This window comes from Myotis myotis, unplaced genomic scaffold (assembly GCF_014108235.1).
Source record: "Myotis myotis isolate mMyoMyo1 unplaced genomic scaffold, mMyoMyo1.p scaffold_m19_p_10, whole genome shotgun sequence".
In the NCBI taxonomy this organism is placed as follows: domain Eukaryota; kingdom Metazoa; phylum Chordata; class Mammalia; order Chiroptera; family Vespertilionidae; genus Myotis; species Myotis myotis.
The window spans coordinates 79,939,403-79,963,680 of record NW_023416314.1 but is presented as its reverse complement, the minus strand read 5'-3'; the positions used below and the strand labels follow the sequence as shown (position 1 = coordinate 79,963,680).

Genomic DNA, 24,278 nt, shown 5'->3' with positions numbered 1-24,278 from the left:
CCAGTACCAGACAGATGTAGCCATCTTAGAAGCCTTTTAACAGCTCTGTTACCAAGGCCAGTCTGATTCTGGCCAAATTACTCTGTTTAAATTTTATCCAGCAATGACTCTAAAGGACGATCATTGAAGAAGCTAGCCTCTCGGGGTTCCAGAAAGCCCAGAAAACTCCATGCTCTCCCAGGAGCGCCCTTCCAGGCCAGGGGCACCCTTGGGGGAAGGACCCTGGCAGCTGCCTGTGGGCCCCATTCAGTGCTGCTTCCCATCACTGCCCCTGAGGTAGGGTCCAGGATTTTTTGCTTCTTCACCCAAAACAGCAGCTGGACCAGGGAAGAAAGCAAGAGAAACCTGGGCTCTGACCAGAGAAGGGAGCCAGGGTCAGAACCAGGTCCTGAAGAAGGGGAAGCCTGCCTCGACTTCCCCTTTCCAGCTCATGAAGGTGCTGGGGTTTTGTGAAAGGAAAAATGTGTTCACTTTATTTCACAAACTAGACTCCAGCCCTCACCCACCCTCCACCCTAAGCAAACTAGTTTTGCTCTTTGTGCAAGTGGAGAGGCCTGGAAGTTACAGAAACCCCACCTCCAGTCCGCGGGCCCCCGTGAGGGGATGGAGTTCAGTGCTGTCATCTTTCTTTATGGAAATGTATGGTTTGGAGTCCCTGGTTTTGTTTCACAAAGAGAGCGTGAGTGTGTGGAGGTGGATTTGATTAAAATTGGCATCAGCTATATATAGGAGTGGCTCCTGTCCCCACCCCAGGGCCCCAGAGAGAGAGGCCTGCCCACTGGTGCAGGGCCCTCGGACTTCTGGAAATCAGATGACGGGCTCCCCTTCAGCACCCCCCTTCACACAGACCAAGCCGGAGTCTCTTTTGTCCTGAACTTTAGTTCTGAATATTCATGCACAGAGGTTCACGGTCCCTCCCTGAGAGGCACCCAACCGAAACCCTTCTGCTGTGCGGGGCAGGATCTGGGTGATGCAGCAGGGTGGCCAGCTGGCCCCAGTGCCGAAGCTCAGGGTACGAGCCGTCGGAGCCCAGCTTCCCTCCCGCTGACCCTTCCGCCCCTCACCTGTTCTCAGCCCTCAGGGCTGGGCACGGAAGGTGCAGACCATTGCCCTGTTTCTTTTCCTTGCCCGAATCTTTTTCTTTTTGGAAAAAGATTCCTAGCAGTGCCTCTGTTGGAGAGGCCTGGGGAGAGCCAGTGGTGCAAACATGACCCCTCTGTTTTACTTTTCAGCTGTTCCGGGAAGTAAGAATAATGAAGGTTTTGAATCATCCCAACATAGGTGAGAACCAGTTGCCGCTCCATTCTTTTCCCGCACATCAGGGCTCCGCTCCCTGGCGTATTGTCCTTCTCCCCTGGGCTCCGCCTTCTGGGGGCTGCAGTCCTCGGGGTGCCTCTGGGGAAGCCCAGCTCACAGTGCAGCTCTGCCTGAGCGCCGAGCTGTCCTTAGTAGCGTGGCTGCTTGAGAGGAACTTGTCCTTGGGAAGCAAGAGGGGGGGCGGGGGGGAGTCTTCATCCCTAGGATGCCCCCTGTACATGTTGGGGCTCAATGTGGCCCCTCCTACTTTTTTGACTCATGGCTTGGCCTTTTCTCTTGTAGTTAAATTATTTGAAGTGATTGAGACTGAAAAAACTCTCTACCTTGTCATGGAGTATGCCAGTGGAGGTAGGTATGGCACCGCCTCTCCTCTGTGCCCCACTGCCCGGCCCCAGCAAGCTCTGACCCAGCACTGTGCCCGTCTCTTGCAGGAGAGGTGTTTGATTACCTTGTGGCTCATGGCAGGATGAAAGAAAAAGAGGCTCGAGCCAAATTCCGCCAGGTGGGTGTGACTCCCTCCCGGAGTACGGGTCTGACCTTGGCCTTTTGGGGTCTGGCATACAGGGAGGGGCTGCCTGTCTGTAAGTGGCCTTTGAAGGGTCCTTCAGGCTTTGCTATCTGAGTGGCAGCTTAGAATGAGATCCCAAGGTCACAGCTGTGGCAGCTCTTGTGGCCTCCCCCAGGTGGCTCTGGACTAACCCTTCTTCCTTCCTTTCAGATAGTGTCTGCTGTGCAGTACTGCCACCAGAAGTTTATTGTTCACAGAGACTTAAAGGTAGGTGTGCTTGTCCTAGCCGGTTTGGCTCAGCGGATAGAGTGTCAGCCTGTGGACTGAAGGGTCCCAGGTTTGATTCTGGTCAAGGGCACATGCCCAAGTTACAGGCTCGATCCCCAGTTGGGGGCGTGCAGGAGGCAGCTGATCCATGATTCTCTCTCATCATTGATGTTTCTATCTCTCCTTCTTCCTTCCTCTCTGAAATAAATAAAAATATATTAAAAACATTTTTAAATAAAAGGTAGGCGTGCTCTTCCCCCTGCACCTTTGAGTGAGAGCAGGTTGTTCCCTTCCATTCACCATGACGTGACCATCAGGTCTGAGCATTCAAGGCAACACCAGCCTTTACTGCTTTGGAGATAATGAGGAAGCCCTGGTCTGCTTCTAATGTAGGCCTCAGACTAGACGCAGGATCCTGTTCCCGCAGTGGGCAGAGGCTCTGGGCCACCACCCTCCAGTGTTGCCAGGCAGGGGCACTCCAAACTCTGCTCGGCCGTCCGACGGCCCAGGGCTGACTGCAGGGAGAATGCTCACTGCGTTCACCCCGCCGCACAGCTGCTGTGCAGAGTGCATGTGCACGGAGAGGTTCGAATGTGAGGCAGACATGACCGTGGTTAACCTGCGCCTGACGGAAGCTTTCGCAGTCAGAGCGTCTCTGAGCCTTCAGATCCCAGCTCTCCCATGGCTGCCCATTGAGGAGTAGTCTGTGCTGCCCTCTTCCAGCCCCACCTGTTAAGCTGATGGAAGGCCTGCCTAGGGCTGGAGGAGAAGGTCCTAAGCCTGGAGAGGGCGTCCTGTTGGCTTTCCCATCCCCTCAGCTTCTTCCCAGTGCCTTCGTGGGTCCACTCGGGTCCCTGACGGTTTCCATCTTCCCTCTCAGGCAGAAAACCTGCTCCTGGATGCCGACATGAACATCAAGATCGCAGACTTTGGTTTCAGCAATGAGTTCACCTTTGGGAACAAGCTGGACACGTTCTGTGGGAGCCCCCCGTACGCGGCCCCAGAGCTCTTCCAGGGCAAGAAGTACGACGGGCCCGAGGTGGACGTGTGGAGCCTGGGCGTCATCCTGTACACACTGGTCAGCGGATCCCTGCCGTTTGATGGACAGAACCTCAAGGTGGAGTGAAGCGCAGGCTGAGATCATTGTTATTACTTCTCATTGCCTCTCGCAGCCTCCAGTCTTACCCCGACCTCTCCCCTTTGCCACCGCTCTACACCTCCCACGCCAGAGCCTCGGAGAAGGGCTTGCAGAGGTAGCAGCTGAAGGTCTGCACCAGGGCAGTCACCTGCCTCAGTCCTCCTCCAGGGATGGCACCAGTTGTGGGCACTCAGGACGCAGGCCTCGGGCTTGGGGGGCCTGTCCCTGCTCTCTGCCTCCTGCTGTGTTGCATTTCTAGCTGCCTGGCCAGCCTTAAGCTCTCAGGAGCCCGGATGCTAGGTTTCTTCCCTTGGCTTTGGGGTGATTTCCGTTTCCCTCCTGCAGGAACTGCGGGAGCGGGTACTGAGGGGAAAATACCGTATTCCGTTCTACATGTCCACAGACTGTGAAAACCTGCTTAAGAAATTTCTCATTCTCAATCCCAGCAAGAGAGGCACTTTAGAGGTGAGCAGCTGAGGGCCCCGCTGGCCGCCAGGTCCCGGGTTCCCAAGGAAACCTTCACACTGAGGCTCCTTCCCCTTCACTTTATCCCCCAGCAAATCATGAAAGATCGATGGATGAATGTGGGTCACGAAGATGATGAATTAAAGCCTTATGTGGAGCCGCTCCCTGACTACAAGGACCCCCGGCGGACAGGTGAGGCTCGGCTGGGCCGTGAGGTTGAGCCTGCCAAGGACTCGGGACCAGCCTTAACTGTGTACCCCCTGTGTAGAGCTGATGGTGTCCATGGGTTACACACGAGAAGAGATCCAGGACTCGCTGGTGGGCCAGCGGTACAACGAGGTGATGGCCACCTACCTGCTCCTCGGCTACAAGAGCTCGGAGGTGTGTGCCCTGCCCCTCCCCGGTGCCCGCTGGCCGTGGCACCCCCATGTTTCCATACCCCATTGAGGGCAGAAGCTTGTGTCTGAGTGGGTGTGCTGCCTCTGCTGATGAATTTGAAGCCTCAGCTTTGGTGGCCAGAGTCCGCTGGTCTTTGCTCTCGCTGACCTCCGTCAGTGAGGAGTAGGTAGCTGGTGGGGTCTGGGCTTCCATGTGGGCGAGCTGACCTGGTTAGACTGGGTCTCAGTCCCTCTGACTGGGTCAGTTCTGTGTTCCTCTAGAAATGTTGTTTCCACATATTTGTCTCTCTTTGTTTTGGGAATTGTGTATCTCTGGGTCTCTGCACGTAAGGGTCCCTGTGTTTTTCTTAGAAGAGTCTCGAGTCTGTGCTGCTTCTGCCTGGTGCTTGTTTCTGGATACGTGTAGCTGTGTGCATGTATGTCCATCCTCTCGTCTGTGCATCTGGGTCATCGTGTCTTATGTCGGAGTCCGTGGGGTCTGTGGGATGGGGGTCTTGGTCTCCATCTGTGTCCCCAGCTGCACTCATGGCCTCTCCCTCCTGCCCCCCCTGGTGGTGTTGGGCTCCCTCTCTTGGTTCTCCCCTTAGCCTGCCCAGGAGGTACACGAGAGGTCTGTGTCTGGACCTGCGTTCCTGTGGGCGTGTGTATCCCTCCGTGAGGTGGGGGCCTTTGTGGGAGGTGGGGTCGTGTCCGTCTGTGTCTGTTGGGGTCTGTGTCGGGCACCTGTTTCCACAAGTGTCCGGTTGCACATTGGCCTTGCAGGGCCTGGTCATAGGAGCACCGGTGGCTTTGTGGATCTCTGCCTGACTTCTGCCCTCCCTTTTCTGTTCTTGCAGCAGGAAGGCGATGCCATCACCTTGAAGCCCAGGCCTTCAGCTGACATGACCAATAGCAGTGCTCCTTCCCCCTCCCACAAGGTACAGCGCAGCGTCTCTGCCAACCCCAAGCAGCGGCGCTTCAGCGACCAGGGTAAGTGCTTTGGGGAGTTGCAGGCGGGGGACCCACCCTCTGCTGAGAGGTCACAAGTTCTTGGACTTTGGATGACATAGCTGAGCTTTACTCCCCATTCAGCCGCTTACTAGTAGCGTGACCTTGGGCAGGTCCCTTCCCTCAGCCTCTGAGAGTGGTGTTTGCTGATTGCTGGCAAGACCGCAGGCGAGCAGGCGTGGGGGGGGGCACGCTGTGAGCCCCGTCTTCCCCATTCCCACTGTCACTCTGGCCCAGCAGCTGGTCCTGCCATTCCCACCTCAAATTCCTACTCTAAGAAGACTCAGAGTAACAACGCGGAAAATAAGCGGCCTGAGGAGGACCGGGAGTCAGGGCGGAAGGCCAGCAGCACAGCCAAAGTGCCTGCCAGCCCCCTGCCCGGCCTAGAGAGGAAGAAGACCACCCCTACCCCCTCCACGGTGAGCCACGCTGCCTGGTCGCCTCCTTCCATCCTCCTCCTCCCGCTCCGCCCTTCCTCCCCACCCCCTCGGCCTGTCCTCTCCAGGCAGCTCTTGGTCCAGACCCACTCCCTTTGGCTGCCTACCTGGCCTCTCCTCTGGGCCGCTTTTGCTCACTTAGAAAGCCCAGCCCCTGCAGGAGAAGCAGGCCGCTGTTTGCCGACCCATGCCCGCTCTTGGGGGAAGGTGGAGGGAAAGGGGTGCTGTGACCCGCCAGTGAAACAGGCTCTGTAACAGCCTTGTTCTCTCTTCCCCACAGAACAGCATCCTCTCCACCAGCACAAATCGAAGCAGGAATTCCCCGCTTTTGGAGAGGGCCAGCCTGGGCCAGGCCTCCATCCAGAATGGCAAAGACAGGTGAGCAGGCGGGCCAGGAGCCGCCTCTCACGGCGGTGACCTCTGTCAGTGGCACCACTCCCCTCCCTGCTCCCTGGAGTCCCGTCGCTCTGTCCAGTCCAGCTTTCCACACTCCAGACCTCCTCCCTTCCCCCTCCCCACACCCCTTTCCCTGTGCTCCTGCGACCGCTCCTTGCAGTGGACCCAGTGTGACTCCCTGGTCATCTCATCAGGGCCTGGCAACCCGCTCCTCTGGGCCTCAGTGCTGAGGCTTGTTCCGGGGCCCCAGGCGCAGGGCAGGGCAGAACTGAGGTGCCCACCTGCGGGGTGTGCACATGGAGGTGACCCCAGCTGTGCCCGAGAGCAGAGCCCCCAGCTCCTTGACCATCAGCATCTCTTACTGTGCGTCCCTGGCTCCGCCTCTCCTGAGCCTAATGAAGACTCCCCTGAGCAACCCCTGCTCTTTCTGGAGAGGAAGCAGCCCTGCTTTCAGAATTCCTAGGAGACCAGTGTGGCTGGAGGCAGTTGCCCCCTTGGCTTTCCTGCACTTTGGTTTCCTCCCCAGGCCCTGGACCACCTCGCTTTCCTCACCCTGCCCTTCGCTCCCAGCTCCGCCTTCCTCAGCTCTGACTGGTGTCCCGCTGCTGCTCCTGGGGCTGACCTGCATCCTGCCGCGCTCCCAGCTCTGGCCCTTCCCTCCTGCCCTGGCTTCCTCACCCAGCCTCCCGCCCCACCCACCCCTAACCCAGGCCTCTCCGCTGCTTTTGTCTCCTAGCCTAACCATGCCAGGGTCCCGGGCCTCCACGGCTTCTGCTTCTGCCGCAGTCTCTGCGGCCCGACCCCGCCAGCACCAGAAATCCATGTCGGCCTCCGTGCACCCCAACAAGGCCACTGGGCTGCCCCCCACGGACAGTAACTGTGAGGTGCCGCGGCCCAGGCAAGTGTGCTGGGGCAGCTGGTGCACCTGCTGCCCTACACCTGTCCCACCCCTTGCGTCCAACCGTTTCTTCCCACCTGGTCCTGCTCTGTTCTTGTCATCTTAGCCACAAGAAATGGCTTTGTCCCTTGCAGCCAGGAAGTGGAAGGAACAAAAAATGGCTTAATGCCCCCCTCTTTTCCTGCAGTCTTCCCTCAGAGCAGATATGCCCGAAGCCGTCCCGAGGCTCCAGAAGGAAGCCTTTTGGTTCTGAGCCTCCTGGACTTCCTTAGGACCCAGGAACAGTCAGCATCACAGGGACTCACCCTTGAGGGTTGGTCAACATTGTCCCCTTGAGGTTCCAGCTGCCTAGCTCCCAAGGAGCCACATCTCTCCAGCCTGTACTGCTCTCCACACACGTATCCCTCCTGGCCTCCCTCCCTCCCCCAAACCATTCCTCCCACCTCACCTAGATGTCCTCCTTCCCAGTGTCCTCAGTGGTCACACCCCTCCTCCTGTGTCCTCTGTGATGGCTGCCTCTGCCCCAGCGTCTTCCTTCCCTGCTCCCACCAGGGCTCCAGGTGCTTGGCCGTGATGGCTTCTCGGGCCCTGATGCATTTCCCCACCCCCACCTCTTTTCCCACAGCACAGCCCCCCAGCGTGTCCCTGTCGCCTCCCCCTCCGCCCACAACATCAGCAGCAGTGGAGGAGCCCCAGACCGAACTAATTTCCCCCGGGGTGTATCCAGTCGGAGCACCTTCCATGCTGGGCAGCTCCGGCAGGTGCGGGACCAGCAGAATTTGCCCTACGGTGTAACCCCAGCCTCTCCCTCTGGCAACAGCCAGGGACGGAGGGGGGCCTCCGGGAGCATTTTCAGCAAATTCACCTCCAAGTTTGTACGAAGGTGAGTAGGGGCCTTAAGGTGGCAGAGTGTGAGGCCAGGCCTTCCTGCCTGCCTGGGGTGGGATGGGGGTACCTGGAATTGGGGTTAAAAGAGGCTTCTGGAAGCCTACGAAATTGGTCTTTGTCAGTAACTCAGGTGCCTAGACCCTCCTTGTCCCTCTTAGGTCTCCCCAACTCCTTATACATACACCTCATTCTCTGGCCTGAGCAGATGGCCCATGCTGATGCCGCCTCCTCTCTAGGAGAGTGTGAACTCAGATGCTAAAATAAAAGCCCCCTCTTCTCCTGGGTTCCCATGGAAACTTATATTTGGTGACGCAGCTGCAAAGTCATGAGACCTGAGCCAGGCTGGGCCAGCAAGGAGTTTTTCCTGGTCTCTTGTCTGCCCCCTCTGACCTCCTTTCCCCGAACCCAGTGGTTGGTTGGGTCTCGCTGCAGCCACTCCCTCTGCTACAGCCATGCTCTCCGGCCCCGGGTTGCCAGGATGAAGGCCATAAGTGCAGCAGCTGGTGGGGGCCCAGGGCGGCCTCCTCCCTCGCAGCCTGATGCGCTGATTTTCTTGTGTGGGAACCAGGGTGGGGAGTCTCTTCATGAGGGTTCCCACACCTGGCTCCCCACCACCCCAATGGGACAATTTTGATTCGTGAGGTGCATCCAGCAATCTGGCCTCTTGGGATAGTCCCTGTCTCTATCCCACCCTTCCTCTGCCCCCTCAGTGTAGCTCAGGAAGCAGCCGGAGGCCGGAGAGAGCAGGCGGCCTGCCCTTCCTCCTGCTTCAGCCCGCTCAGCTGGAATAGACAGAGAAACCATGCCCCTGGCCAGCCCTGGAATTCAGGTGCAGGGCTGCAGGTGGGCGCGAGCAGATCCCGTGCCTGGGACTCTAGTCTCGCTGAGCGGCTCTTCCACAGACGGGGTGACCCTTGAACCTGTAAAGTCCACCCCTACCTGCTTATCCACATACCGTCTTGTTGTTTTTGTTTTTTTATTTCTTTTTTTATTTTGTCTTTTTTTGTTTGTTTTTTTAGAAATCTGTCTTTCAGGTTTGCCAGAAGGTAGGCGTTGAGCCCACTGTGTGTGTGTGTGTCTGTCCTGTGTCCTGTGTCCGTGTCCTCCTCTGTCACTAACTCCCCTTTTCTGGCTCCTGCTCCCCCTCCGTCTGCTAACCACATCTGTGTGGCCCTCTGCCATCTTAAAGGGATGAAGACGGCTCGGGCTGGGCCGCCGCGTGAGGCCACATTTGCCTACTCGGGCAGGTGACTTTGAAGATGCTGGGCCTATCCCCAAGCAAGGGGGTCTTCTCAGGGAATTCTCCCTTTAAGATTGGCTCCTCCCCCACCCCACCTCTGGGTTTTGGTCTTTGGTCTCGAACATGGGGTTTGTGTTCTGGCCCTTCCCCTGTCTGTGCATGCGCTCCCAAGAGGGTCTCCCTGCCGAGGTCGACAGTGCACCTGGGATGGTCTCTTATTCTGGGTCTCCTGGCTTCCCTGTCTCTGTCCCTGCGAACCTCTGGGCTCTGTGACCTTGTGCCCCTGTCCCAGGGGTGGCAGGACTTTGGATGTACCGCAGGGACTCGGGTCCCAGGGCTACAGTCTGCCGCTGCTGGGCCCAAGGAGCCTTTGCCTCACAAATAGGGCACAGCACCCCTCTGGCAGCTCCTGCAGAGCTCGGGCCACCCCCCAGCACACCTGCTGCCTCCAGCAGTATCTGAATGAACCAAACCGCCTCCCTTCTGGGCTGACACAGCCATGGCCTGTGGTTTCCAAAGAGCCAGGAGCTGGGATGTTCTAGAGCCCTGGCAAAACGGGGAGATCCCCCTCCCTCGGGCATCTCCCTTCCTAGGCCGGATCCTGGCTCCGCCCCCACCCCCGGGCCTCCTCATCCTCTCTGGAGGCCTGGGTGGGCCAAATACCAAGGGCCAGGTTTTCCAAGGTTGTCAGCCCGGCCCTGTGCTAGGACACCTGGTAGGCACGTTGGTGCCCCAGCTGACAGAGAAACAGCCGAGACAGGGTCTTCAGGCTTTCCCCTTCCTCCTACCCGACCCCACCCAGCTCTTCACTGCATGGCTGGCTGTTGACTCATGTGGGGGCCAGCCCTGCAGGCGCCTCCACCCACAGGGCAAGAGCCAGGTGTGGCCGGAGAGAGCAGCCAGGCTCCAGGCGCGCAGTGCGCGTGTCTGCATTTGTGTGTCTGATGTCTTTGTGTTCCTTTTACATGTGCTGCTGCTCTCTCTCTCTCTCTCCTCACACCCTGCCCTCCTCTGCAACCCCCAATTTCCCAGCTCCAGGCACCCATCTTCCAGCCCGGAGCTGGAGAAGCCGCTCAGCGGGGCCAGACCTCTCCCCACACCCAAGGTGTCTGCCCGGCCCTGCCCTGCGTCCTCTCTTCCGTATAATCTGATGGCTTGGCAGCCTGGCAGGCAGGGGAGTTATCAAAGAATGGGGGAGGTGGGCTAGTCTGGGGCCCTTCTCCTCCCCACCGGCCCCAGGCACCATCCCTGAGCACATCAAAGCAGTTCCAGAGCTTGGCCCTCTGAGCTCCCAGCCCCTCCCCCCAGAGGCCTGTGGTTCTGAGAAGACCCCTGTACAGCAGCCTGGCCGTGGGCCAGGGCCCTGCCTGCCCGGTGACTGCTGGGTGCGGGTGCCTGCACCTCCACAGCCTCCCTCCCCAGCACACTCCTCTGGGACTGTGGGGAGGGGCGGGCTCCCTGTTGGAAAGGGACGAGCTGCCGGTGTGAGGGGCCGCAGAGCCATGTTGGCCTGCCAGGTGACTGGAAAGCGGCCTCAGGGCTGGGTCCTGCCTGCCCTCGGTGGCACCTCCCTGGACTGCCTCACCTGGGTCTGCGGCGGTGGAAGGAGCGAGAAGTCCCAGCACTAAACTCTCCCTCGCTCTGTTTTTTGAGGAACCTGAATGAACCTGAAAGCAAAGATCGAGTGGAGACTCTCAGGTGAGAGGGCTGGAGCCAGCACCGGCCCCGCCCCGGCCTCCGGGCTTGCCCCGCCTCCCGCTCCTCTCCTCCTGCCACCCCTTCGCCACCCTCTTGAGGCTTCCCTTTTCCTCAGAGAACCCCCAGCGCAGGGCGGGCCCTTCTGCCTCTGGAAGGCGGAGCCCTGCTCACCTGTCTGGGCCTCCGTGCTTCCCGTGTCCAGCCCTGAATTCAGGCTGGAGCGGGCTCCCCGTTCCTCCCTGACCCTCCCCTCTTCAAAGGGGAGCACGACTGTACCCCTGCCCCGCCCACGGCGGCTTCTGCCTGGCTCCTCACCTCTGCCCGGGTGGAGGCCAGGACTGCCCACGCCTCTCGCCCGCCCGCTGCTCTCTGCTCTGCTCTCAGGGTCCCTGGCGCCAGGGTGGTGCCCCGGGTGGGTCCTGGGTCCCCTGACCGGCTCTGCCTCTCCGCAGACCTCACGTGGTGGGCGGTGGTGGCAGCGACAAGGAGAAGGAGGAGTCCCGGGAGGCCAAGCCGCGCTCGCTCCGCTTCACCTGGAGCATGAAGACCACGAGCTCCATGGAGCCCAACGAGATGATGCGGGAGATCCGCAAGGTGCTGGACGCCAACAGCTGCCAGAACGAGCTGCACGAGAAGTACATGCTGCTGTGCATGCACGGCACGCCGGGCCACGAGGACTTCGTGCAGTGGGAGATGGAGGTGTGCAAACTGCCGCGGCTCTCCCTCAACGGGGTGCGGTTTAAGCGGATATCGGGCACCTCCATGGCCTTCAAAAACATTGCCTCCAAAATAGCCAACGAGCTGAAGCTTTAACAGGCTGCCAGGAGTGGGGGGCGACGGAGGCGGGCCGCTGGACTTAGCTGCTGGCCCACCGCTCCGGCCCGCCTGGGCGAGACTGCAGACGGGTGGCGTGTCTCCCCCTGCTGGCACTTCTCCCTCCCGCCCTGCTCAGTTTTTCTTCCATGTTTGTGGGGATGGGAGATGGTTCTTTCCCCCACGTTGACCCCTGCCCAGATGCCGCCCTCCCCCTCTCCCACAGGAGGTAAAGGAAGGGAGGGTGGGGGCAGGGCTCCCCTCGGTACTGCGGTTGCACAGAGTATTTCGCCTAAACCAAGAACTTTTTTATTACCAAAAAGAAAAAAGAAAAAAAAAATCCCAGCGGCCATTTTTCCTCCCTGCCCCATTGGGACAGTCGAGACTGGATCTGTGGGGTTTCCCGGGAGGGTGGCTCAGGGCTGGAACACTCTCAGGCAAGAGTGGTGGAGCTCCCTGTCAGGCCCTCCGCCAGGCCCACTGCGGGCTTCTCCCCTCTCCCCCTCCCCTCCAAGCAAACCACCAGAGGTGGCCTTCCCCTGACCTCAGGCCCCTGGGCTGGAGCCTGGGGGGCCAGGGGCTGGGGTGGGGGTGCTGTGCAGCCCTGAGGTGGGTGGGCTGGCAGCGAGGCGTGGGGCTCCAGCCTCCCCCCACACTGTATCCTCTGCCCCCCTTCCCAGAGCTGGGCATTTCCTTCCACAAGCTGCTGTGGGGACCTTGGTCCCCCACTCAAAAGTCTGTGCCATCTTGTCCCACCCCCTCCCGGGGGAAGAAGGCGGGGCTGACCCTAGGGCTGGGATAGGGGAGGGGACTGCTGGGCAGATGGGCTCCTGGGCCCCAGGGGGCCGCCTGGGCTGGGCGTTCTCCATTATGGGAGAGCCTTTTGTCTGAAAGCGCAGAGCGAAGCCGCTCACTCGCCGCTCTTCTCTCCCCACGGCTCCGTCATTGGCATTAATCTGGGCACCAGCTAGTTCCATAGCAGTGACTTCCCTCACCACTCATCTCTGGCCTTGCCTTTCTTCCTGACACTGTCACCCCTCCTCTCAGGAGACACTGCCCAGAGCCTGCAGGCCACTGGCGGGGGCGGATAGGGCAGCAGGGCCGGCCTCTGCCCTCCACTGGGGGGGGGGCCAGGCCAGGCCACTCCCAGCTTGCTGACCTGTGGCCAGGGTGGGAGTGGCTGGTGGTGGGCGCTTGGCTGGTGGTGGCCGCTGCATCCCTTAATTTATTTCTCTGCTGTTTCTGTTCTTGAGAAATTGGGGGAAGGGGTCCAGCACAGAGGCTGCCCCTACCCTCACCTGAGTTGTACATTTTTTGTGATGGGTTTTATTTTTTATTTTATTATTTTATTATTTTTTTGATTTATGATGACTCCACCCCTACTCATCACCCCCACTCCCAGGCCAGGCTCCTTGGCCATTAAAGCCCTTGGGTCCCAGGAAGGGGCCACGCCAACCTCAGTCCTCCTGCCCCCAAGCCCAGCTTCGGGCTCGGCTCCGACCAAGGGCTCCCTCCTCCCCTCCTCCCCTATGGAACAGCCCTGGTGCTCCGAGGGGCTGGGAGGGCATGGCTTGGCTCCCAAGGGGGGGGATGGTGGCCAGGGGCTCCCAGGCAAGGCGGCCCTCCCCACCCAGCCCCCCACTCCTGCACTTCGTTTCTCCTCTGGATCAAACACGTAATAAAGAGAATGTTTGGAATCTGAGCTACCTCCTTTTTATTCTCCCCACTGGGCAGGGACCCAGTCCCTGTGGGCAAGACGCAGCCTAGCCGCCTTCCTGCAGGAGGATGGATTCCTGTGGGGCGGGGCGCACCCTCCCTACCCTCATGGCAGTCAGGAAGCCCAGGGTCCTTACACCAACAGGGAGAGAGGACTCAGTGAGCTTGGAAGGTTTTATTTCTTTAAAAAACATTGAAAAATAAACCCATGTCTGCATCTGTTCCTTTCTCTAAGCTTTCAGGTGGCGAGTGAAGTGGGCACCCTCAGAGCTCAGCACTTCCCTGGAGGCCTCTTGTGTGGCCAAAGCCGGGAGAGCTGCCCCTTAAGTCTCAGCTGCTGTCGAGCCCCAGGGGACTCTCGGCCCCCTCCCCCCTCCAGCCCCTCCCTACCTCACCCCAGACTTATTGCTAAAAGAAGGGAAGAGGAAGAACCGCCAACAGGCCAAAATGTCCTCCCCCACCCCCCAAGCTACGATCAGGACCCCCTCTACACAAAGGCTAGGGCCAAAAGGCCAAACTCCAGCTGACTAGGAGGCAGCCACTGCGCCCCTCCAGGAAGAGCAGTGCCCTCAGGCCAGCTCAGAGGCCCTGGGCCCTGAGCCCCACCCCGGTTGGGCTGTGGGAGATGGGCCAGCTGCCAGACAGTCAGAACTGCTGGTCTGCCCAAGATGGTCAGCAGCTGTGGGTCTTTGAAAGACCTGGCAAGAGTTCTAGTCCCTTCTGTCGTCAGTGAAGCCAGGGGTGCCCAACACATCCAGCAAAGGTGTTCTGGAGCCTCTGGGTGGAGGGCTTCAGGGCTCAGAGTGAGGGGGCTGGAGGCTCCAGGGGGGCTCCAATCAGGGTGGGTGGGGGCTGAGGGCCAGGGCGGGCACTGTGGCGGGAGGCAGCCACAGCTGGGCGAATAAGAGGTGGTGGGGGCTGGTTGGGGGCCAGCCGGGGCTGGAGGAAGCGGCCCTGCTGGAGTGGGGGCGGCTGGCGAAGCAGGGTAGGAGCCGTGGGCAAAGGTGGCCTCAGCAGTGGGGGCGGCTGGGACAGTGAGGTGGGAGGTGGAGGGGGGGGTGGCGCAGGGGGCACGGGTCGGGGCACAGATGTTGAGACAGATGTAATCTGGACCTGAAAGGAAAGAGAAGAGTGAGAAGCCGGGCGCCGCCACACCCTCAGCCCAACCCAGGGACGTAGGCGGTTCCTCTCCTCTCTTCTCTGAAGGGTTTCTCTCACCCCTTCTCACCTCGTCATCTTCCTCTAGGGCTGGGGCTGGCAAGGGAGCCCCTCTCCTAGCCTCCTCCATGGGGACCGGGGCTCCAGGGGCCCCATCCTGCTCAGCCTCCCATTCCTGCAGCACCTCCTCCAGATTGAAGCGGCGCCGGTAGCTCACAAAAAAGGTCTTCACCTGGGTCAGGGTCTTGTTCCCAATCACCTCTGCAATAGCCCCGAAGTCTTTGCCATACCTGCGGATGGCTGCGAGGGCCAAAGGGTAGCAGAGAGAACACCTTAGAACGAGTTACTTCCTGACCCTTCCCCTCTGCCCAGCTCCTTCGAGGGTGGGGAGAGATTCCGCCCCCCCCCCCTTCCCTCCAAGTCACACCCCACCTTGTACAGCCAGGAGCTGCTCATCTGTGGTCCAGCGGGAGTTGAACTTGGTGTTGGCCTGAAGAGCAAGGAATAGCTCCTTTACACTCAAAAACATAAAAATGGAGGCGCCGCTCTCCAAGCAGCACACCCCTTTCTGCTCCACCTCCAGAGAGGACCCCTTCCTGTCCCCCAACTCAAGAGCAGCCTCACCTCAGGGGGGCGGAGTGGGTCAATGCCGCCCTCCAGGGCTTGGCGGAGGCTGCTATTGGTCTGCTTCATGCTTTGCACCTGGAAGGCCAGGCAATGAAGGGGTATCAAGCTCTCCATGCGGGGGCCTCAGTACCAGCCCTCGCCAGGGCTCCAGCTCTGCACACACCAGTGCCACTTCCCACGAAGCTCTCTGCCACCCACCACTAGCTCCCTCCACCCTCACAGCCGCTCGGCAGGGGCGACGCTGTGCGCCGCTCCTGTTCACAGACCAGTGGGAGAAGAATGCCGTCACCCAGCAGCCCAGGGGGCAAGGCAGGGGCAGAAGCAGGCTCGGCACCGGCACCGTCTCCCTCACACCTCAGCTGCCCAGTCATGACTCCCAGCTGCCGACGGCTCCCTCTGCCCGTCCCTTCTTCTCTCGGGCCCCACCTGACGCTTGAGGGAGATGAGCTGGGAATCGAGGCCTCGAAGCGTGAGGTTGGCAAGGTCTGGGCTTCCTGACACGGCAGTGAGGCCCTCGGGGCTCAGGTACATGCCCTTGGGGGGGCGCCGCCGCGTCCTCAGTGGGTGGTGGCGATACTGCGAGGCCTGGGCCTCCTTCTTCCCGGGGCCGGGCCGGGCATTCAGAGGCCGAGAGGGCAGAGGCTGCCGGAGAAAGGAGAGGACGGTGGTGGCGCAGAGCCCAAGGAGAGGGCGGGCCAGGGGGCCGGCCAGTTCTAGGGCCTCACCTCTCTCTTGGGGTCTCCGGCATCTGGCTCCCCCTCACTCACAGCTCCTCGTCCCTCTTCGAGCTCATCACTGCTGACACAGGGCGAGAGAAAGAGTGAGGCAGGGGCAGGGCCCCCAGGGGCTCCGCTTGGTCCCTCCCACACCCTGGCTCGCCCCTGGGCCCCACCTCTCTTCTTTGTCCTTTCGGCCCCCCAGCCGCCGAGCCTGTCTGTCCATCACGCTGGTCCGGCTCCGGGTCTTCTTCCAAGAGTAGTAATACTTCACCAGGCTGGGGATCAGCTTGTCGGGCAGCTGGAGGGGCAACGCCAGAGGCTGGGGCCACCGAGTGCGGGCCCCGGGCAGGCGCATCAGAAAGGAGGGGCTGAGGAGCGGTGGCGGGGGTGGAGGGCTTTACCATCTGCTGGATCCGCTGGAAGCACTTGCCGTGGAAGCCAAAGGCCTGTTCAAACAGCACCTTGTCCTCCACGGTCCACTCGTCGGGGAACGGGGTGAAGTTGGCCAGGTCGGCCAGTGACTTCTCCACGTCGTGCTTATGCCACAGGAGCATGCCCAGTGCCTGGCCGGGGGGAGGGCACAACTCAGTCTGAGCCACCCCGGCACTGTCCGGTCCCCACCCACACCCCGGTGGGGCCAAGGCTCACCTGCTCAATGTTGTAGCCATGCTTCTCCTTGGCCATTGCAATGTACTTGTCAACTGTGGGAGGGTGGGGCCGGATCTTGGATGAAAGATTACAACTCCTACTCCTGCCCTCCCCCCCCCCACACACACACACAGGGGTCCGCCTCCAAGCCTGAGCCCCAGGGCAGGGGTTGAACCCACACCTCAGCCTCCAGCCCACTTCTGGGGCAGACTGGCATGAACCCAGGCTCCCACCCACTCACGCTTGGCATCCGACACACAGTGGTTGGGCGACCACACGAGCATCCCCTTCAGCTCCTTGTTGCTGTAGCGTGCGGGGCTCTCTGAAAGGCAGAGGCGGAGGGGAGACACTCAGCAGCCTCCTGCGCTGGCCTGGACGCATGGCCAGAGGGCGGCAGAGCAGTGGGGCCTGCGAGGTGAGGCCCAGAAAGGAGGAGGGGCAGAGACCCAGACAGGAAGGCAGAGCAGGAAAACTAGCCATGCCATGGGGCCACCCACCCCCGCCTGCCCGCCTGGCTGTCCTTCCAGTGGGCGCCAGCCAAGGGCTCCCCCTAGGTGGGGCTCAGGGCCAAGCCCTGGGCCCTGGGCGCCCCTCCCTGTGCAGCCTGCCCTGCCACTCACCAGGCTTGCACTCGGGGATTACAGCCTGGTAATTGGTTCCAACGCGGATCATGCTGTCTGTGGAGCCAGGAGGAGGCAGTCAGGGCTCCAGGGAGGGCGGGAGGATGTGGCGGGGGAGGTGGCCTGGAGTTCCTCCTGAGTACCCAGGGCCCCCACCTTCCAGGAGGCTCACTCTCCCCTCATCTTCCCCCTGTTACCCTCGGCCATACAAGGAACTGGAATAGGAAGAGACCCTGCCTAGTCATAGCCTATGAGGGCCTGGGGGCTCAGGGGAGGACGGAGGACAAGGGGCCAGTTTTAGAGCCCAGACCAGGCAGAGCCCTTTGTTCTGGCGGGGGGTGGGGGGCGGTTGGAGGGCTGCCCCTAGACCTGGACCACAGCCCTGCAGGAATCCAAGGCTCCTCCCCACCACATGAGCTTCCCAGCTTGGTGTGGTGTCTTCCCAGACCCTGCCCGGCCAGACCTCAGTCCCCTGCAAGGTGGCCAGGTATGAGGGGCCCAGCCTGTGGGTGGGAGGGTGAGGGACGCCCAGTCCCTCAGGGCGCGGGCGGGCAGCTAGGGGCCCAGCCCCCAGATTCCGTGCCGGCAGCCCCAGGCTTCGGGGAGAAGCACGGCACCGGCTCCAGCCAAGGGGGGCAGGAACCATCAGTGTAACGCGCCAGTGGCCGGCCACTCTCCCCTCCCCGCCCCGCCCCCCACTCCGAGTCTGCGGGGGGCGGGGGGGGCCTTTAACCCTGGGCCGCGGGGCTCACCGTGCGAGTGCTCCTCCTCGCTGCTGTCATCCTCCGAGGGAGGCTGTCCGCCGTTGGGCGCCGTCTTGGCCCGGCTGCGGGACAGGATCCCGGAGCCCGCGCTCGGCTTCTCCATCACCGAGGGCATCACCCCGCCCAGCTGCCCCGGGGGGCGCGGGAGCCTTCGGAGAGCGACCGGGGGTTGCCGCGCTCGCCTCGAGTGCCGTGCCCGGCCCGGCCTGGAGAGGTCGCCACTGAGGCTGCGAGAGGCAGGAGGTCGGCGTGGCTGGGGTCCGGCGAGGCGGGAGCCCAGCGGGCAGCCCCGCGCTCTCCGCGACCCCCACGGGCGAGGGCGTCGGAAAAGTTTGTGTAGAAGTGGGGTGCGCAGGGGGACGAGCGCAAGATCCGGTGCGGCTGCGGGGCGCGCTCGCTCTGTGCGCTCCCCGGGACGGGGGCTCCCCCGGGGGAAGTGAGGGCGCCCTGCCCTCGGGGCGCCCCGAGCCCCACCGCCCTCCTACCCACGCAGTTCCGCGAGCGGGCACGGCAGCGCCACTGGCGCCCCCCGCGGGCTCCGTGTCTCTCGGGTGCACCGGGATGCCACCGTCCCCGGGCGGGCACCCCTGTCCCGGCCAGACCCCTGCCGGCGACCGCAGCCGGCGGGCGGTGGAGGCGGCGGCGGGGCGGCGGGCGGCGCGGGGGCAGAGTTGCGGGCGCGGGCGGAGCGCAGCCGCGGGCGCCGCCTCGCACGCTCCCAGCGCTCGCTCTCCCTCTCCCGGCGCTCGGGCTGCTGCCGCCCGTCCGCCCGCCCGCCCGCCCGCTCTCCGCCGCCGCTCGCTCCTCGCGCACACAATGAAGCTGCTGGCAGGGAAGTAGTGCCGGCTGCGGCCTCAGCACCCCTCCCCCAGCCGATGCCTCCGCCAGCTGAACATCTGGCCCTGGGGTGGGAGGGAGGGCCCGGGGGCGGGGCCGGGCCGGGGCTAGACCTCCAGGGGGTGGGGTCAGGGCCGCGGTGGAGAGCGCTTCCCTCCGCGGGCCCCCGGGGCTCTCAGGCTGGCCCCGCGGGGAGACCTCGCTGTCCCCCCAGCAGTAGCCGGGGGTCATCCCCACCCACGCGCACACCAGTCCCACCCACCAGTGGGCTCGGTCGGCTGCCGCCTGCCCCGGGGGCCCGGAGGCCGCCGGCCTGCCCGCCCGGGTGGAGCCCAGCTTTTCCTTCATTTCCCTTCCTGCCAAGGAACTCCCCGCCCCCCTTCCGCAGGGGGGACCCCCCCTCTTCAGGCGCCCTTGGGGGCCAGAACGGATGGGAGGCCGGACAGGCCAGGAATGAATTCCTCCAAGAGCTACTCGGCCAAACCTAGCTTCTGGTGCATCTGTGGGTCCCCAGGGGTCACCCCGATTCCCTTCATTGCTGCAGTGTACACCCCCAAACGGCCTACGGGGCTGGGGGACAGGCAGTGAGAGGTGCAGGGAGAGGCCTGGCCTGCGGGAGAGGGGGAGCCGGGTCTCCTCCCCACTGGGTGCCCTGTCACCCCCGCGGGGAGCGGCAGCCCCTTCCCCCCGGACAAGCTCGGGCAGAGTGACAGGCCGGGCAGCGGGCAGAGCGGCGCAGACGGCGGCGGGGTGGGGTGGGGGTGGGGGTGGGCAGGGAGTTTCAAAGCCAGACCCAGCCACCCTGCCAGGCACACAAAGAGCCAGCGCGCACCCCGGCGGCGGCTCGGAGCCCGCGAGCCGTGCGGGCCCGGTCCCCGCAGCCCCGGCACGTGCGGCCGCGCACACGGGCCCCAGCCCCCACCCGCCGCCCCTCCCAGCCCGGCCCCGGCCCCGGGACACACCGCCACCGGGCACACCCCGCGGTGCCCGGGCGAGCCGAGCCGGCACTCGCACCCTCGGCTCCCTCACTGCCCGGCCGCTCTGTAATCAGATTCCTAAATTTAGCCGCAGCCCAGGGCCCAGCCGGGATCCCCGCCCCCACCCCTGCCCGCGGCCAGCGGCCAGGGTCCTGCGGTCGGTTCAGGACCTGGTTGGGGCCTCCCGGTCCTGGGGGCTCCTGCGGGCGGTTGGGCCGAGTCAGCCAGGACTCCACCCGGCTGTGGCACAGTGGGCCACATGGGGCCACCCTGGGGCCACCCAGCCCGCGGCCACGTTGCCCGCCACACCTCCAGCCAGAGCTACGGGGCCTTTTTCCTCCGCTTAAGTCACGGATTGGGCACCCAGCCCCAGGGTGCGGAGGTCTGGACAAAGGAGGGGAATGAATGGGCCCAGGGCAGACCCGACCGAGGGGTCTGCAACGCGAGGAAAAGAGCCTCCATCCAGCCTGACCCTTCCCGAGCGGCAGGGTCCGCCCCGCCCCCAGCACCTCCAGGCTTCACAAGGCTGTCATCTCTGTCCCCTCCGGCCTGGCGGGCAGCCATCGCTGCACACAGCCCTCTCCTAGGATGGAGTCTTCCATCTTGCCCACACCGGAACCCCGTTAGGCAGGGCCTCAGTTGGGTTCCCCATCCCCCACCCTGGCCTCCTCTTTCTACCCAGACCTGGTCCTGGGCCCAGCCCCGCGCCCCAGGCCTCAGCATCAGGCATATTCTGACCCCTCCTCCAGGGCTGCCCGGTACCCCCAGCCCCTGGCATCCTTCCTGCCCAGCGTCCCCCACCACGCACACGTGTACGCATAAGAACCTAATTCTGTTCTCCCATCTCCCTAGAGCCTGGAGCTCAAGGCGGAGATTCTGCTAGGGAGGTGGGGGCAGGGAGGGGAGGTTTATTCCTTGGGGTTGGAGGGGGAGTGCCCAGGCCCTGGTGTGATGATGCTTTTGCCTACAAAGGGGGACACAATAAGGGAGGGATTTTCCTAGGAATTTGGGGGTGACTGTAGGGGCCACAGTATCCAGACAGGAGGGGCATCCCAGTGAGAAAACGCTCCCCAAGGGCAATGGCGGCTGGGTGAGAAGGGGGAGGGGCAAGGCCCCACCCTCCCACCTGCTGCAGCTGCCCCCTCCCCAGCTGGCCCCCTCTTTTGTGCAAAGCCACACAAAGGACAAGGGGCCCCGGTCGGCCTGGCCATCTGCTCCCAGCAGCCTGAAGGCTCTTAAAGAGACAGCACCCCCTCCCTGCCGCCCTGGGGCTGTGGGGCCGAAGGGAGTCGGCTGCTCTGAGGGACCTGGTCTCCGTCGTGGAGGGACCAAATCCCACACACTCTGCCTGGCGCCCCAGCCCCGAGGTCGGGCATCACGCTCCCCCAGGCGAGGGCGCAGAGGTGCCACGTGGCCAGGCAGGGACCAGGGGTGCGGGAGGGAGAGGAGAGGCAGCCGGGGAACCAGACCCTCCGCCCCTACAGCTTAGGCAGCGGAGGGGCCAGCACAGCTCCAAAACGGGGACCGAGAACTGGGGTCCCTTCCCTCCCTGAGGCCATCTCTGGGCTTGGTGAGACCGCTCCCCGTTCTGCCGCCATTCTCCCGGAGCGGAGGGCTCCCCTCGCCCTTCCTGGGGAGGAGGACAGGGCCTCCTTCCTGGGGGCTGCAGGCCTCCTCGCCGCTGTGCAGCAACCCCGAGATCCGGGCACATTTATTTCCTGCCTTTTCCCGTGGAGGAAACTGAGGTCGCTCCGCCCCCACCCAGGCCTCCTAAAGCCTTGGCCGTGTCTGAGCCGCCTCCCGCCCTGGGCCGGGATGAGGCTCCTCACCCCCGAGATCCCCAGGGAAACCAGACCAAATCCCTTTGTCACTCGGCTAGGGACACACGTTTACATTATTTGTGTGACTGTTTATATCTTGTCTGTCTCCTCGCTGGGCTGTAGGCAGGGGCTGTCCACCGTGCTCCTTGCTGCGAAGTTCTCAGGGCCTGGCACGGAGCAGGCACTAGGTATTTGCTGAAGAATAAACGCCAGGAGCCCCAAAAGCCTTCCTCTTCCGGGGGCTCCTTTGTCGCCTGCCTGTTAGGCACCTTGCCTCCTCCCTCCTCAAGGTGAGGCAGAAGGGACAAGAGTTGAACAGGGATGCTGGGAGAGGGAAGGAGGGTGACCTTGAATGAGCCACCCAGCCACCGACCTCCCCTCACTGCTCCCTCCTCCCAAAGGCGGGGCAGCGCCAGCCAATCCTGAACTCACATCCCTGCCAGACAGACTGGGACTGTCCCGAGCTCTGGCCGCTGCGGTGTGGTGCCTGGGACCCCCGCCAGGCCCTCCCTGGCCACAGCCAAGGGTCTAAGCTTGGGGAGGGAGCAGCAGGCAGGCAGGCAGGCAGGCAGCCCTGGGTGGGGGAGGGAGGGTGGCAGGATCTAAGCAAAAACCTGGCTGAGCCGTAGGAGGAGCTGGGAGGAGGTGCTCCCTGGACTGGAAGCCTGGGGAGAAGTGAAGCGGGGACGGAGGAGGTGGGCTCCATTGGGAAGGAGCTTGGGGAGCTCCCTCCAGGCCCCCCCACTCTCAGTCCTGCCCAGACAGGAATGCATTGATTCCTCCCTTCTCCACCCCCCCGCCCCCCTCCCCGCAGCCCACTGGCAGGCTGTGTGGCCCAGGGCACTGCCCCCCCCCCCGCCCCTCTCTGGGCCCAGGTGGTAACCTGGACTGGCCCACACTCCCACCCAGGGCTGTGCAGGGGCCTGACAGAGGGTGACGGAGGTGACAATCGGGTGCTGGTGCGGCCTCAGCACTGCGGCTGCGTGAGAACCTGGCTGAGGGGCGAGGCAGGCACATCTGTGAGTGGAGCTGGGGAGGGCAGGGCAGAGCCCGGAGGCGGTAAGCAAGGGGACCCCAGGCTTCCTGGCACCCACCCCGGGGAACCTGACTCCCTGGGCAAAGCAGGGCCTGGGAAGGGAGGGTCAGCAAGACCTTAGCTGAGGTAGATGCGAGGAGGTGAGGGGGGTCCCTGGACCCATGAGGGGGCAGTTTCCAGATCCAGGAGCCCAGGCTGTTTTTCCGGAAGCCAGGAAGGGGACCGCCCCTCGCCCTCACCTGGGCAACTGTGGGCGCCCTCTGGCGGTGACAGTGTGAACCCAGGGGTCCCGCCTCAGCCTGGGCTCAGGGTGCTGAGCCCGGCATTCTCCCAGGGCCGGTGCATGGGATCCAGGTCCCCTGGGCCATTTGGAGTTACTGAGCTTTAGATCCAAGTTCCCGCAAATTTCCCTGGTCCAGAACCACCTAGAACCTGCCAGAATAAAGTCAGGTGGAGTATAAGCCCCCAGTGAAGTGGCAGAGGAGACAGAAACAGCAGGAAGAATGCAGGCATAGAGCCGGCCAAGATCTCAGACCTTGTTTCTCGCTTGCTGTGTGGTCTGAGGTGAGTGACTTGGCCTCTCTGAACTTCGGTCCCTCCATCTCTCAAAGGGAACAATAATCCCGACCTCATCTGATTGTTGGGAGGATCCAGCATCGTCTTAGCTGGAATGTGATTAGAGCCTCCGGGATACCGGTCTCCTTCTGAAGCAGGGGTCCCCACTGAGCACCCCAGCAGGGCTGGAAGCCCCTTTCCTGTTGTGCCAGGCAGCCAGGCTCTGTGGGCCAGCGAAGGCCATGGCCGCCTGGGACTCGGGGCTGACCTTTGGAGCTAATAGCTCTTCCTCTGTGACATCTGACACTTGACATCCTCCCTTCAGATGTGTCCACTCCTCCAGATTCCTGCCTCCAGCTTGCTCTCTCCGTCCAAGGACACGTAGCTGGATACCATCCTTAGCCGCTGCTCTGCTCGCGCCCCGCTCCTGCTCAGGGACGCCCATGGCTCCCCGTGGAGCTTCTCTCCCAGGTCAGTCCTCAAGGGCTTCCCAGCCTGTTTCCGATCCGGCCAAACAGGTGTGCTCGCCATCTGCTGAGCCCCGCCTGTGCCCGGAGGCCCCATCCTCCTGCCAGCCCTGGCCTGACCCACCTACTTGCATTCCCCCGCCCAGCCTGGCCCTGGGACTGCTGGCTCCTCAGACAAGCCGTGCCCTAACGGGCACATCCAGGGCTCCTGGGCTGGCACGGAGCATCCTTCCTGCTCCCCTCAGCTCCTCCTGCACCCCACCCCCACCCACCGGCTGCGTGGCTCTTTGCACATGACCTTGCCTCCCACTTCCAGAGAGAATTGAGGCCATCTGGCCGGAAGCCCTCCGAGGCCTGCCCCACACCCAGCACCCGCTCCGCCCCTCTCACCTCCAGGTGTAGCTGTGCCTTCCGCCTCCATGGCCAGCCTCGTTCCCAGGCTGCACACTCCACACACACACACTCCACCCCCACACACACACTCACACACACACACACACACTCACACTCCACCCCCCCCCACACACACACTCACACACACACACACACACTCACACACACACACTCCACCCCCCCCACACACACACACTCCACCCCCCACACACACACTCACACACACACACACACACACTCCACCCCCCACACACACACACACTCCACCCCCACACACACACACACTCCACCCCTCCCCACACACACATACATACACACATACACACTCCACCCCCCACACACACACTCCACCCCCACACACACATACACCCCCACACACACACTCACACACACACATACACACACACACACTCCACCCCCCCACTCACACATACACCCCCACACACACACTCACACACACACACTCCACCCCACACACACACACACACTCC

At 62.7% G+C, this 24,278-nt stretch overlaps 2 protein-coding genes across 12 annotated transcripts in view; one reads left to right on the top strand and one right to left on the bottom strand.

The window, feature by feature from the left end:
• Nucleotides 1-13,152, top strand: part of MARK2 (microtubule affinity regulating kinase 2) — a 57,175-nt gene extending 44,023 nt beyond the window's left edge. For 4 of the 9 annotated variants that reach the window (XM_036326846.1, XM_036326850.1, XM_036326851.1 and 1 more), the window contains exons 4-19: nt 1,233-1,281; nt 1,600-1,665; nt 1,749-1,819; nt 2,036-2,092; nt 2,973-3,209; nt 3,576-3,695; nt 3,788-3,887; nt 3,964-4,076; nt 4,930-5,062; nt 5,321-5,499; nt 5,798-5,895; nt 6,650-6,811; nt 7,437-7,694; nt 8,719-8,745; nt 10,593-10,637; nt 11,090-13,152. In XM_036326846.1, the coding sequence (XP_036182739.1) occupies nt 1,233-1,281; nt 1,600-1,665; nt 1,749-1,819; nt 2,036-2,092; nt 2,973-3,209; nt 3,576-3,695; nt 3,788-3,887; nt 3,964-4,076; nt 4,930-5,062; nt 5,321-5,499; nt 5,798-5,895; nt 6,650-6,811; nt 7,437-7,694; nt 8,719-8,745; nt 10,593-10,637; nt 11,090-11,450 (2,076 nt within the window). In that variant the 3' untranslated portion in view covers nt 11,451-13,152. Of the gene's footprint in view, nt 1-1,232; nt 1,282-1,599; nt 1,666-1,748; nt 1,820-2,035; nt 2,093-2,972; nt 3,210-3,575; nt 3,696-3,787; nt 3,888-3,963; nt 4,077-4,929; nt 5,063-5,320; nt 5,500-5,797; nt 5,896-6,649; nt 6,812-7,436; nt 7,695-8,718; nt 8,746-9,971; nt 10,045-10,592; nt 10,638-11,089 lie in introns of all 9 variants that reach the window. The other 5 variants (XM_036326855.1, XM_036326847.1, XM_036326853.1 and 2 more) reach the window with 5 other exon arrangements.
• Nucleotides 13,153-13,833: 681 nt separating this feature from the next.
• Nucleotides 13,834-23,896, bottom strand: RCOR2 (REST corepressor 2). 3 transcript variants are annotated; one of them, XM_036326856.1, is made up of 13 exons: nt 23,785-23,896; nt 17,691-17,929; nt 16,939-16,995; nt 16,560-16,640; nt 16,319-16,371; nt 16,072-16,233; nt 15,844-15,968; nt 15,677-15,746; nt 15,378-15,593; nt 14,949-15,026; nt 14,757-14,814; nt 14,395-14,624; nt 13,834-14,279 (listed from the first exon to the last, which is right to left on the bottom strand). In XM_036326856.1, exons 2-13 carry the CDS (start codon nt 17,815-17,817, stop codon nt 13,965-13,967), a joined length of 1,572 nt encoding a protein of 523 aa, XP_036182749.1. In that variant the 5' UTR covers nt 17,818-17,929; nt 23,785-23,896; the 3' UTR covers nt 13,834-13,964. The 3 variants fall into 3 exon arrangements, with proteins under 3 accessions (XP_036182749.1, XP_036182750.1, XP_036182751.1); XM_036326857.1 differs by lacking the exon at nt 23,785-23,896 and adding an exon at nt 20,026-21,756; XM_036326858.1 differs by lacking the exon at nt 23,785-23,896 and having other exon boundaries at nt 17,691-18,183.
• Nucleotides 23,897-24,278: the final 382 nt, after the last annotated feature.